This window comes from Hyperolius riggenbachi, chromosome 3 (genome assembly GCF_040937935.1).
Source record: "Hyperolius riggenbachi isolate aHypRig1 chromosome 3, aHypRig1.pri, whole genome shotgun sequence".
In the NCBI taxonomy this organism is placed as follows: Eukaryota; Metazoa; Chordata; class Amphibia; order Anura; family Hyperoliidae; genus Hyperolius; species Hyperolius riggenbachi.
Genome location: NC_090648.1, coordinates 313,397,336 through 313,410,986, shown reverse-complemented (window position 1 = coordinate 313,410,986; position 13,651 = coordinate 313,397,336). Strand labels below are relative to the sequence as shown.

The window sequence follows — 13,651 nt, the reverse complement described above, 5'->3', positions numbered from 1 at the left end:
CAACAGAAATACAAAAAAATTATCTCCCACAAGCACAAAGTAAACAAAGAAAACAAGCCATTAACCTTTTTTTTTACCTTATCCAAAACTAAAGTCCTGACTGAACTCAGGCTTCAGCATGGTTTCCATAGAATAGCTTGTCAAACAAGCCTCTTACAAGAGCAGAAAGGGACCGTGAGAAAACAGCCATGCAAGAATCTACCTTCCCCGCACAATATATTTTCATCCATCGAATGCTTATGCAGTATATTTTTTTTATTGTTTAAAACAAAGCTCATAAATGTATAATGTTTATCATATCAGATGTATAGATGTACAGTGTTCATCAGATGTCAGATTAAGGGCCTTTTTCCACTGCACAGCTGAATCGCAAATTGCTAGTGGTTTTTAAATCGCAAGGGTTGCTACTTTATCATAGAAATCATGAGAAGTATTTTACACTATAGTGATTCGCTTTCTGGAGCGATTTTAAAGGGGATAATGCAATGCAAATGAAAAGTTGCAACCGCATAACAAAATTAATGAAAAATTGCAGTCGCTGGCGTCTCTGATTTGTGATTGCTAGTGGAAAAGGGCCCTTACAGAGCATAAGACTGCTGTAAGGAGAGCGGTTTCTGACTTGCATGCAGCAGTCTAATTCTCATTCATTAGGATACAAACGTGTAATGACTACCAACTTAAACTACATTCATCTTTTCACTAAGAAAAAAATGTTTAGTAAGCTAAGAATTAACATCAGCTACTACCTACCCATGTCAGGTTTCCAATGTACAATGCTATTCTTTTTCCGGTATAAGAAAATGCGGCATTAGAACCTGCCCCTTTTATCACGTCATCCGAAACTGACGATGAAAGATTATCCATGTAATCACGGTCTTCAGGGGCATCGCCATTATTCGCAGATGGAGAGATGACATCCTCATAAAGTTCAATCTGCTCATGGCCACCATATTCTGCCTCCTGTAACAGAAATGTAACCTTTATATTGGATCAACAACCCAAAATGATAGCTCATTTACAGGAATAGATTTGCAGGTGTCCCCTCCATGATTACAAGGGGGCAGGTGCTTGGACTTACAGACTCTGTTCTTTCAGTCAAGCAGCACCCATCATTAAACACAGAAGACAATTTTGCTGCATACGTTGAAAAAGGAAGCTGAAGAATTTGGGTGCCGTGTGAAGCCATTAGTGGAATATTGCAAGTATTGCTGAAATTCCATTACTTTACCTAACCTACCTCTCACACAAACCTTCCCCTCTACCTACTTTCTAAGGCCTTGTTCATGGTATTGTACTGCACTGCAATGCACCACCTATGCAATGTACACAGTGCAGTGGTAGCGTTGTGGTATGGCACAGTAAAGTATACTTTTCTTTGACTGTATGCTTCACTGTATGCGACTATGTGGCCATATTGTGCGATACAGCTTTTTCATTCCTGTTATACAGGGAAACAACACAACATCCCACTGAACATGACCTAACACAACCCTCCCCCTACTATGACCTAACACAATATCCTCCCTACCAACTCCAATCACAAAACCCTCCTGCTACCCTACACCTAACGGCCTGTTTCCACTTAGCAAATTCACATGCATTAGCTGCACACAAATTCACATATACAATGTATTTCAATGTGCCTGTTTCCATTACAGGCAAAAATCTCTTCCTCCCCACAGGCGGGAAAATAAACACATCCGCCACTATCAATTTTCTGTGTGTTTTACGCATTTTCACATGCGTACGTCAATATTGATGAATAACAAGGGGGGGGGGGGGGAGTTAAAAAAAAATTTGCTTGCGCATGCAAAATCGCACGAAAAAACAGCCGCAAACCACCATACATACGTGAATTCACAAGTGGTTTTTTTCTTTGTGAATTCACCTAGGTATAGAGGAAACAGGCCCTTACACTACCCATTCCTACAGGCACATTATGAGTTATCGGGCTAATGTCCAAACTATACACTGGGTGACACTATAGCCGCATTTAACATTGTGGTCTTTAACTGAGCCTAAATTAGCAGACGCCTTGTGGTGCACAAATTACCTACCTTAGTTTGACTAAACAAGTTAATTAGGCAATAAAACCAAGTGTATCTGTGGCCAGCCTTAAAATGTAACTGTCGGGCTTAACCACTTCGCGTTCCTGGTCATTTTCACAGTTCAGCTCAGTTCTGATTACTTTGGCAATAACTTTATCAATAACTATCACAACTAATTGATGTATATAGTTCTTTTTCAGGACAAATTAGGCTTTTTGTGGCTTATAGTTGTTTTCAGTAATTACCTAATTTTGCATTTTATGCATTTTAAAATGAAAATAGGGGAAAAGGTGAAAAAAATACACAATTTATCCACTTTCATACATTATAGCTTTAAAGAGGTATTGTCACCATAAAAATCTAATTTCAACAGCAACTGGTCTGAGTGTATTAAGTGATAAAGATGCTAATCCTGCATTCAAAACTTTTTCTGCTGTTATGGTTTGTAGTTATCACATACTTTAGGAGCACTGGCCCTAGTGCCAAACAGTGCCAAAGAGTTGAATGCTGGGAGTTCTTTTTATCTATAATATATTCCTCCTCTTCCATTTATCTCCCTGCCTAGCTGCTTATCAGAAACTCCGTTATTACTTTTGTTTACAAGCAAGGTTGAGGTGACTCAGCAAATGGATGTGTAAATAAAAAAAAAAAAGACACTGCAGTTAGTATACACCTCAGTCAGAGTGTCTGAAGACTCTGGGAGGAGGGCAGCTAATGAATACACAATGAGCAAGAGAAGGGAGGGGGGAAAACAAGAGTCAGGGAGGATATTATGTCAGCATTAGCTTGGCAGGATGGCCACTGCCTAGAATAGGATTTTCTGCTTTTCCTTTATAAAATTCACAGGAATCATTACGTGGATAGCACAATACATCTGTTATGTAAGTAGAAGTAGCATTTATCTACTTATATATGTGTTTTTTTATTTCCCTCGCTCTCCCCGCAGCCGTTCGCCGCCTCTGCCTCCCGGTCCTCGGTGATGACATCAGGCCAACCTGTACTGCGCCTGCACGAGCGGCGCTGTCAATCACCGCCACGTGGACCTGAGCATACTGCGCAGGCGCAGTACGCTTCAGTCCACGTGGCGGTGATTGACAGCGCCGCTCGTGCAGGTGCAGTACAGGCCAGCCTGAAGTCATCACCGCGGACCGGGAGGCAGCGAACTGCTGCGGGGAGAGCTGCGGCGAGGGATGTGCTGGGAGCTTGGGGCTGGAGGAAGCCCTGGGTAAGTAGCCCGTATTTTCATTACATTTGCCAGATAACTCCTTTAATGTAAACAGTCTTATTGTACATTAAACCCACACATTGTCGATTTCTCCTATTTACAAACATTTCTTTTGTTTTGATAATTTATTAGTAACACATTGTATACACTACCTAATTGTTACATTTATCTGCTCCTAAAATGTTTATATTTTCACTTGTTAATTCATTAGGCATGCTATTGAATTACTAGGGGAAGGAGAGTGCTTTGCTTTGATTCTGTTACAAATGTATAACATTTTAATCAGCTCAGAAATAACTAAACAGTGTTATCTAGGATTTTGTAGGGAAGAGAGTGCAGAGACTCATTTTAAAGTCATAACGCTTCAACAGGATAAAATCAAAAATCAATTTTTATTTTTATCTGGTAAACAAGTGATAAGGATGCTAACCAGGCAATCCAAAAGTTAAAAATCACTATTACTTTTCTTGTTGATAAATGATCATTCCCCAGTTTACCTGACTCTTATTTGGTACACACGAAGGAGGTTGCAGGGCATGCTGGGTTGTCCTTTTTTGCTTCTCTCCTTTCCCCTCAGACTTAACTAATGCAGCCTGATTGGCTGACGCCTCTTTCCCTCCTGTTCTCCCCTCCCACACCTAAATTCCTCTCAGATTGGCCAATATTTCTCATGCTAAGACAATGCACTTTCTATTGTGGAGGGCGGGCAATGCAGAGGAGAGTAAGGAAGGAAATTACATCAAGATTGGCTTCAAAATAGCCAGTGTTAAAATGGGAAATGCCAAGAAGGATTTTCTCTTTTTTTGCTGTAGAAAAATCACTAAAATCAAAAACATGGACGCGCAATACATATGTTATGTAAGTAGAGCAAGTATTTATCTACTTATATATGTGTTTTGTTTTTTTCCTAAGATAGTATGGCTGACAGCTCCTCTTTAAAGCAGTATTGTCACCATAAAAACTCAAATTTCAACAGCAACTGGTTTGCTTGTATTAAGTGATAAAGATTTTATCTAGAATATATTCCTCTTCCATTTCTCTGCCTAGCTTTTTATCTGAAACATCTCTGCTCACTTGTGTTTACAAGCAAGGCTGAGGTGACTCAGCGATTGGAGAGGGGAGGGGAAAAAAAAAAAAAAAAAAAAGACAGTGCAGTTCCTAGTATACACCTCAGTGTGAGTGTCTGAAGACTCTGGGAGGAGGGCAGCTAATGAATACACAATGAACAAGAGAAGGGAGGGGAAAAACAAGAGTCAGGGAGGATATGATGTCAGCTTTGGCTTGGTAAAATGCAGGGCTGTGGAGTCGGTCCAAAAATCCACCGACTCCGACTCCTCAGTTTAGGATTCCACCGACTCTGACTCCTCTAATTTGCATATTATAATTTTGTTGATTAAAAGTATGTAACATGAAATTCGTCTCAACTGCCAACGCTTAGGAATTTTACAAGACAACTGAAGTGAGAAGGATATGTAGACTACTATATTTATTACATTTAGACTAAAACTAGTCCTTGGTAAGAGTACTTGTAAAAGGTACAAACCGGAACAAAGAACATCTATCAGGCCCTAGGCAATGTAAGTGTGGGTACATGTAAGAATGATGTGCAGGTACTCTGCAGGGGAATGAGGAGATTGTAAACAGACAACACCTCTGTGTTCAATGTGCACAGCATTCTCAGTGGATTCCCTGCAGCTCTGTGGGGAGTGCATATGTAGAGTATAGTACTACTGTGTAACAAAGTAAACCTGAGACAGATGAAATTAAAGTTTTATACATACCTGGGGCTTCCTCCAGCCGCCTTCAGGATAATCAGTCCCTCGTTGTCCTCCTCCACCACCTGGATCTTCTGCTATGAGTCCAGGTACTTGAGCCAGTCGAACGTAGTGCGCATGCACACACTCCGCCGCCAGGAGCATACTATACCTGTGCAGCACTATTGCGCAGGTGCAGAATGTTCCTGGCTGTGGGAGCGGCATGCGGCCGGACAGCGCTGACTGGCTGAATTACCAGGACTCATAGCAGAAGATCCGGGTGGTGGAGGACAGCGAGGGACTGATTAGCCTGAAGGGGGCTGGAGGAAGCCCCAGGTATGTATAAAACTTTACTTTTCATCCGTCTCAGTTACCCTTTAATTTGAAGTCACCAAACCAAATTTTAACAACATATCAAATTATTTGATTTCATCAGCAAAGGGAGTGCATACATTTGCATAAATCAGCATCAATGCAGAATTATTTCCATCTCGTTGACCATCTCTATTAGTGACACGGCTACACATCAGGCTTTATACTTACAGCATAGATGTTATTTAGTATATATAAGAGATTCCTGTGTACACATCATGCAGTGTTCTCCCCAGAGCCTTTTAACTGGGCGGAGCGCCCGGCTGGAGGTCAGTCCCCGCCCGGCTGCTGTGATCACTCCCTGTCTGCAGCGTATTTGCCGTCCTCCACACTCGTCCAGCACAGCACAGCACAGTGCTCAGCGGCTGTGGCATTGGAGCTGGCCGCTGTCACTCTTACACAATCTCCGCCCTCCTCAGCTCCTGACATTACAAGCCAGACCGCGGGAGCTTTGAAGGAGTCGGAGCATTTAGAGAAAGAACTGAAGACGTGGGCTTACTGTGTTCCCTCTGATGAGTCACTCACTGATCTGCCTGAGTAGTGCAGAGAACGGCTCTCCTCCTACTGTCTTCCCATCATGAAGGACATTTCCCAGCACGTGCCCCAGCCTCCCCCGATCAGAGCTCAGAGCACATAGAGAACAGCGTGGAGCAGCACTCGTTCATGCCTCATGCCGGGGAGAGCAGCAGCAGGGCAGATGGTTATCTGATATCAGTAATGGTCCCCGAGCAAGGGAATCCTTGTGATGACTGTCAGCTGCCGTCTCTGTGCTACCGAGACAGGTATCAAACAACTTTACAGCCACTACTGCTTCCCTTCCCCCACTGCTCTGCCAGAGACGTTACATAGCTAGCTGTCCTGGACATCAGTCTGCTGACTTCCTGCATGCAGTGTGCTGTGCACTCACATACATTTTCTTTTCTGCATTAGTCTGTCTCCCTCTTATACATTTCTCTCTCACACACTTTCTACCTCTTTTTTCTTTCCCCTTTCCCAGTCCTTTTCACACACACTCTCTGTCCCTCAAAGACAATCTATCTCCCTCCCAGACACACCTATTCCTCTTCCCTTCAGTTTGCATTCACTTCTTCTACTCAACCCCCCTGTCCTCTATATACTGTATTTCCTGTATACAGTATGTATGTCTGTTTACCAGTGCTTGATTTTTTTTTTTAAGGGGAGAAGCCACAGCACAAACCCCCAAGCACTTTTATTTTCCTTTGTAGTGGATGCTGTTTAGCATAGACAAACAACAAGCATGTCTACACTGGGTGTGCTACTGCTATGACAGCAAAAACTATTGTGAGACTTTTTGAATTAGATAACAAAACAGTCTGTGGGGATGTGTGGTTTTGGGCCTAAATTAGTCACCCTGTCTACAGCCCCTTTTTATCCGGCTTTAGCAGCACTTTATCGGATTGCACATCAAAACGGCACCATTCAGTGCAAGATGCCTTTCTCCATTAGCATCACTTAGTGTTTCCCACCCGGCTACTTTTTCATGCCACCCGGCTGGGAAAAAATTCTGGGGAGAACACTGTCATATATACAGTCACAATCAGAAATGTATATCTGACCTTAAAAATACGGGAACTGCTTTATTGAAGCAGCACAAGTAACTAATTTTGATTGATTTATTTCATTTTTGTTGACTAAGCACAGCTATTACTGTATATATACATTATTTTTAATGACTATTATCTGAGAAATAGAACATTTTATCATATTTTCTATTTTAATTACAGTTACAAATTCATTAGGAGTCGGTGCATTTTTTCCCGACTCGACTCCAGGCACCCAAAATTGCCCGACTCCACGACTCCGACTCCACAGCCCTGGTAAAATGGCCATTGCCTAGAATAGGATTTTCTGCTTTTCCTTTATAAAATTCACAGGAATCATTATGTGGATAGCACAATACATCTGTTATGTAAGTAGAAGTAGTATTTCTCTACTTATGTGTTTTTTATTTCTAGGTTAGCATGGGTGTCGCTTGTTCTTTTAACCAGGGCTGCGAAGTCAGAGTCGAGGCAATTTTGGGCACCTGGAGTCGGAGTCATTGATTTCATAAACTGAAAAGTCGGAGTCAGGAGTCGGATGATTTTGTACAAAATCCAAAGCCCAGTTAAGTATTAGACTAAGGAGTCGGAGTCGAGGCCATTTTGGGTATCCGGAGTCGGAGTTTCATAAACTGAGGAGTCGGCGTTGTAGTCAGAAGAGTTTTGTACCGACTCCACAGCCCTGCTTTTAACACTAAATCTTCAACTGGTTTGATTGGATGTAAAATGCCAAACCAACGTATACACATACCTAGGATGGCTCTGCCTTTTAATGTTTCATTCAATTGTTTTTTGCTTACACTATTGCATCATATGAACAAAGATAAATATTTACTGTCATATCTGATCACCTCTCAATTGCTTCCAATCAGTCAGGAAATTAATTCACTCCCAAACAATCTGATCTGACAGCGATCAGTCACACTAATGAGGAAACATATTGAGTGACACCTCTAAGGAACTAGTAAGTGGACTGCACATAGGAAACACTAAAGAAGTGGCTGCAAGCCAACCCAAACAACATTGAGCCAGCTATAGGGCCAGTAAAAGGGGGAAAGCCCAGTAATAAAAACAACTCCCATGCTTTGTTTTGATTACCCTGTGGGTACACGTTTTTAAACTTTTTGGGAACAAGCAGGCTCTGGCCCCTTAGCCTCCCGAGCAGTATTGACAGTTATACACGTCAATACAAAACATGCTGTGAACAGTATTGATGTGCATACACATCAATACTCTCCTGCACTGTATACTGGGGCCCTCTACTCGACTCAACGCGAGTTGATTTGGGTTTCAACTGACCGTGCGGCAGGCATGGCCAGAAGATGAAACCCTCCTTGCACTGGAACGATGCTCTGTGCGAAGATCCGGTAAGCTTGTGGACCATACAGCCATAACAATGGTCTCAATTCACTAAGCAGTTTAGACTAGTCTACAGATGGTTTTTAGTCTACTGATGGTTTGGTGTAATGTTTTAGACCTGGTCTAACATTCAGGCAGGGAACACACTTGACAGTTTTCGTACACGTTTTCTGCACAGAAAAACTGAGAACTCATGGTAATCAATGTGCTAGTGCACACTTACTGTGTTGTTCGCACGCAGAAAAAAAACTGACATTCTGCATGATGACTCTGCACATTTTGGCAGTTTCCTCTATCATTTACATCAGCTGCTGTGAAAAAACGCGCGCGTTTTCCTGCATGGAAACACACTTGGTGTGCAGAAAAAGTACCGCATATACTCGCATATAAGCTGACCCGCATATAAGCCGACCCCCCAACTTTTCCCTGAAAAACCAGGGAAAAATGATTGACCCCCATATAAGCCAGGGGTAGGAAATGCTGGATTGGTGCAGCCCCCCAGTGTGTCCCAGTATAGCTAGTATAGTGCCCAGTATAGGTAGGTAGTGTCCAGTATAGTGCCCAGTATAGCCAGTATAGTGCCCAGTATAGCCAGTATAGTGCCCAGTAAAGCGCCCAGTATGGGTAGGTAGTGCCTCAGTTTAGTTAGTATAGTGCCCAGTTTAGCTAGTATAGTGCCCCAGTATGGCTAGTAAAGTGCCCAGTATAGCGCCCAGTATGGGTAGGTAGTGCCTCAGTATAGCTAGTATAGTGCCCAGTTTAGCTCGTATAGTGCCCAGTTTAGCTCGTATAGTGCCCAGTTTAGCTAGTATAGTGCCCAGTTTAGCCAGTATATTGCCCCAGTATGGCTAGTATAGTGCCCAGTTTAGCCAGTATAGTGCCCAGTTTAGCCAGTATAGTGCCCAGTTTAGCCAGTATAGTGCCCCAGTATGGCTCGTAAAGTGCCCAGTTTAGCCAGTATAGTGCCCAGCATAGGTAGGTAATGCTCCCCCCTCCCCCCGCGGCCGCCGCTATTACCTGTTTAGGCAGCGGCCGCTTCCTAATCCACGTTCCCCTTCTGTTTCAGAGTGTATCACAGCAGCGCGCCCGGCGCTGCTGCGACGATGCAGAGTGCAGGAAAGAGCGCGGCTCCCTATAGCGGCGATCTGTATCGCCGTTACCAGGGGAACCGCTCTTTCCTTCCCCTTCTGCATCGTCACAGCAGCAGCGCCGGGCGCGCTGCTGTGATACACTCTGAAACAGAAGGGGAACGCGGATTAGGAAGCGGCCGCTGCCTAAGCAGGTAATAGCAGCGGCGGCCGCGGGGGGAGCGGGGAGGGAAGCGGGGCGCGGACCACCCACCACTAGACCACCAGGGAAGACTCGCATACAAGCCGACCCCCCAACTTTTGACCCCCTTTTTGGGGGTCAAAAATTCGGCTTGTATGCGAGTATATACGGTATGCAGAAAAACGCGCGCGGAAAACTTAAAGTCAAGTGTGTTCCCTGCCTCAGTAATAACACACTTCACAAAGGAAAACAAGGAGTAACCACGCCCACTTTTTCTAACAGAGATTAGACCAGCTGATTTCTTGTCGGTAAAGTAATTCTGTGAGGTATTTTAGATGTGAAGATGGAACTATTTGAGTGAATTATGCAGGAGTTTAATTGTATGCAGAGGAGAGCTCATCAGAGGAGAAGGATGTCAGTCATAGCTACTGTATATTCCTGCGTATAAGACTACTTTTTAACCCTTGAAAATCTTCTGAAAAGTTGGGGTCGTCTTATACGCCGGGTGTCATTGATGCCGGGTGATACGCCCAATCCTGTTACCGCCTCTCAGATCTCGCTGCTGTGGACTGTAGTGAAGCGGTGCAGGCGCACATGTGTGAGATCTGAGAGGCAGAGAAGGAGGTAAATAGGATACAAGGGCGGGCCAGAAGGGTGAAAGAGGCGTGTTTTATGGGCACAGTGAGATCTATTCTTCCATACAGCTCTGATAAACAGGGAGACAAGGATAGCTGACCAATCCAACCCCGTGCTGCCTCACCCCCCACTGACCTCTACGTCGCTGTCAATGGCACAATCATTCATCCAACCACACAAGCCCGCTGCCTGGGTGTCACCCTGGACTCTGCCCTCTCCTTAAAGAGAACCCGAGGTGGGTTTGAAGAATGTTATCTGCATACAGAGGCTGGATCTGCCTATACAGCCAAGCCTCTGTTGCTATCCCAAACCCCCCTAAGGTCCCCCTGCACTCTGCAATCCCTCATAAATCACAGCCATGCTGCTGACAAACAGCTTGTCAGAGCTGGCTGTGTTTATCTCTGTAGTGTCAGTCTGCTGCTCTCCCCGCCTCCTGCAGAACTCCAGTCCCCGCCTGCATCCCTTCCCTCCCTGCTGATTGGAGGGAAGGGACGGGGCAGGGACCAGAGCTATGCAGGAGGCGGGGGAGCAGCTGAGACTGACACTACAGATGTAAACACCGCCTCACAGCACGGCTGTGATTTATGAGGGATTGCAGAGTGCAGGGGGACCTTAGTGGGGTTTGGGATAGCAACAGAGGCTGGGCTGTATAGGCAGATCCAGCCTCTGTATGCAGATAACATTCTTCAAACACACCTCGGGTTCTCTTTAACCTCCCACATCCAAACCGTAGCTAGGGCCTGCTATTTCCACCTACGCAACATCTCCAAGATCCGGCCTTTCCTGACCCCAGACACTGCCAAACTCCTTGTCCATGCCCTCATCTCCCGCCTGGACTACAGCAACTCCCTCCTGTCAGGCCTCCCTCAAAACCGCATAGCCCCCCTACAATCCATCATGAACGCAGCAGCCAGACTCCTCTACTCCTCCCACCGCTGTCTCCACGACTCCTCTACGCAAATCCCTTCATTGGCTTCCAATTCACTTCAGAATTAGCTTCAAGGTCCTATGTTTGGCCTACAAATCCATACACAAGTCCTGCCCAAGCTACATCTCTGACTTGGTCAGCAGATATACAACTGGCCGCCCACTTCGCTCCTCCAACAACCTCCTCTTAACCACCCCACGCATCTCGCACTCCCATGCACGACTTCACTAGAGCTGCCCCCATCCTGTGGAACTCTCTCCCACTGCCCATCAGACTCGCTCCCACCTTCAAAAAAGCACTCAAAACTCACTTCTTCAAGGAGGCCTACATCAACTCAACACTGCCCTAATCCTTTCTGCCAATAACTTCTTGTTGCACCCCCTCCTTTTGTATCACCAACCCCTCGCTCTAGATTGTAAGCCTTTGGCAGGGCCCTCTCCCCTTGTGTATCATACATAACTGTGCGCACTTTACCCAGAATTTGGAACTTGTTACCACTACCACTCCAGTTTATGATCTGGCATTGTACTACTGTCTGCATTGTGTTGTGTATCTTTTTGCTATTACCTGTATTTAGTTGTATCTATTGTCTATTACCTGTATTGTTCTGTCACCCCTGTTATTGTCTGTAAACTTATTTATTGTACAGCGCTGCATAATATGTTGGCGCTATATAAATCTAATAAATAATAATAATATACCAGACCCTTGCTTGACACATTTTGGCAAGTTACAGGAAAAAAAGGTTATGAAAATTAATTGGATCACCTTTTGCACAGAAATCCTGGGGAGATTGAACGCCAGGAAAGTTAAGTGTACCTGAGATGAATCGAAAGGAAAAATTCATACTTATCTGGGGCTAGCCCCCTTCAGCCTGATCGGTCCCTCGTCATCCTCCTCCACCGCCTGGATCCTCCCAGTGACTTCAACCAGTCGTTGCAGGTGCAATGCGGCCATGTGCACTTTGGGAGAACTGTGTGTCTGCGCAGTAGTACTGCGTAGTAGTGCACAGTAAGCCCAGACTCCCTAAGTTACTGGAAGCCATAGCGGAGGAGGACGGCGAGGGACTGATCAGGCCGAATGTAGCCCCACATATGTATGATTTTTTTTTCCCTTTTGCGTCAGCTTTTTAAGTACCAGAGCCTTTTTTTTTGTGATCACAGTGATTGGCTAACAGTGATCACAGGGTCAAGAGCCAATGAAATCAGCTTCTGATCATGGTAAAGCGTTCAGCTGTGCTCAGGAGCAGCTGTAGTTAAAACTATGCTGCATCAGGCTTAAACATTCACTAGGCCCGATCCAATTTCGGATCACAGGGTTTTGCCAATCACAGCCCTCAAGCACTTAAGTTTTAGAAGTAAAGCAGAGTGCACACTTGTCCCATATCACAGTCAGTTTTTGTTTTTTCTTCTTTGCTCTGCAATAGCAGGATAAAACAGAGTTAGAAACACACATATGTGGAAAAATAGTAGGAAGCTGTCCTGATTTTTTACCGTAGAGAAAAACGTAGCATGGATGAAAACAATGGAATTCTCATTGATTTGCAATTACAAGTGTGTGCCCTACCTTAGTGAATTAACACATTATTCAATTTGAATTTTTAGCCTTGCTTCAGGTAGGCTAGAAGCTCTGTTTCCATCTTACAAAAAAATACTTTAATAAAAAAAAGCATGTATTTAAACAAGCGTAGAGAACGTTTACATATCGGAGGCAGTCGCCTACATACAGAGGCACATAGACTTCAGAGACTGGAGGCCTTATAGATGGGCGCAGCGCTGCAAAGGCCGCATTCACACACAGTCCCGGTGTTATTGTTTATGTGTGAGCAGCAGTAGAGTGGAGGAGGCGGGGCGATGACCCCATGCTCTGCGGCCTGCTCCACATGCGGCCTACACAAAGAAAACGTCGCGTCCCGGATTCAGCCTCTCTCCAGCCACCGTGTTCAGCCTCTAGTCCATCCACAACGATAGAAAGTAACGGAGGTGTTGCTGGCACCGCTGCTGCAGAAAGCCCGTCTGCTTCCCATACAGCAGCACACAACCGCCCGAAGCGCGCCTCTGCCCGGGGAGAAGACATGCGTGTTGCACGTTACCTGGTTAAACTCCTCGCCCACGTCCGCGTAGATATCTATGTGATCCACTCCGTCCGCCATCTTCTGCCACGGCAGCCGTGAAGGCCGAACAGGAGAATGTCGCGAACTCGCTACTATGGTGGATAGACGGGGAGCCAAGCGGGAAAACCTGCGTCACTTCCGCCCGTCGATGCATAACAGCAGGGGGAGAGGTGTACAGTAGAGCTGCTTTTCAATTTGAATGTGAACAACTTTATTGAAACGCGTGTTTTTGGCCTATGGTACAGTACTAGCTTTGTTATTTATGTTGATTTTATTACAATGGGACCAGTCAGCAGGTTTTTGTTTTTTCTGACTTCTTTCAAGACAAATTTATCAGTAAATTTCCAAAGCAAGTTTTGTCAAAAGGATTGCAATTGCTGTAAATACA

At 44.7% G+C, this 13,651-nt stretch overlaps 1 protein-coding gene across 4 annotated transcripts in view; it reads right to left on the bottom strand.

Moving 5' to 3' along the window:
* The window catches only part of CPSF6 (cleavage and polyadenylation specific factor 6), a 56,002-nt gene extending 42,583 nt beyond the window's left edge, over positions 1-13,419 (bottom strand). For 2 of the 4 annotated variants that reach the window (XM_068276706.1, XM_068276708.1), the window contains exons 1-2: positions 13,243-13,419; positions 751-960 (exon numbers count right to left, since the gene is read on the bottom strand). In XM_068276706.1, the coding sequence (XP_068132807.1) occupies positions 751-960; positions 13,243-13,302 (270 nt within the window). In that variant the 5' untranslated portion in view covers positions 13,303-13,419. The remainder of the gene's footprint in view (positions 1-750; positions 961-13,242) is intronic. The other 2 variants (XM_068276707.1, XM_068276709.1) reach the window with 1 other exon arrangement.
* Between the last annotated feature and the right edge of the window lie 232 nt (positions 13,420-13,651).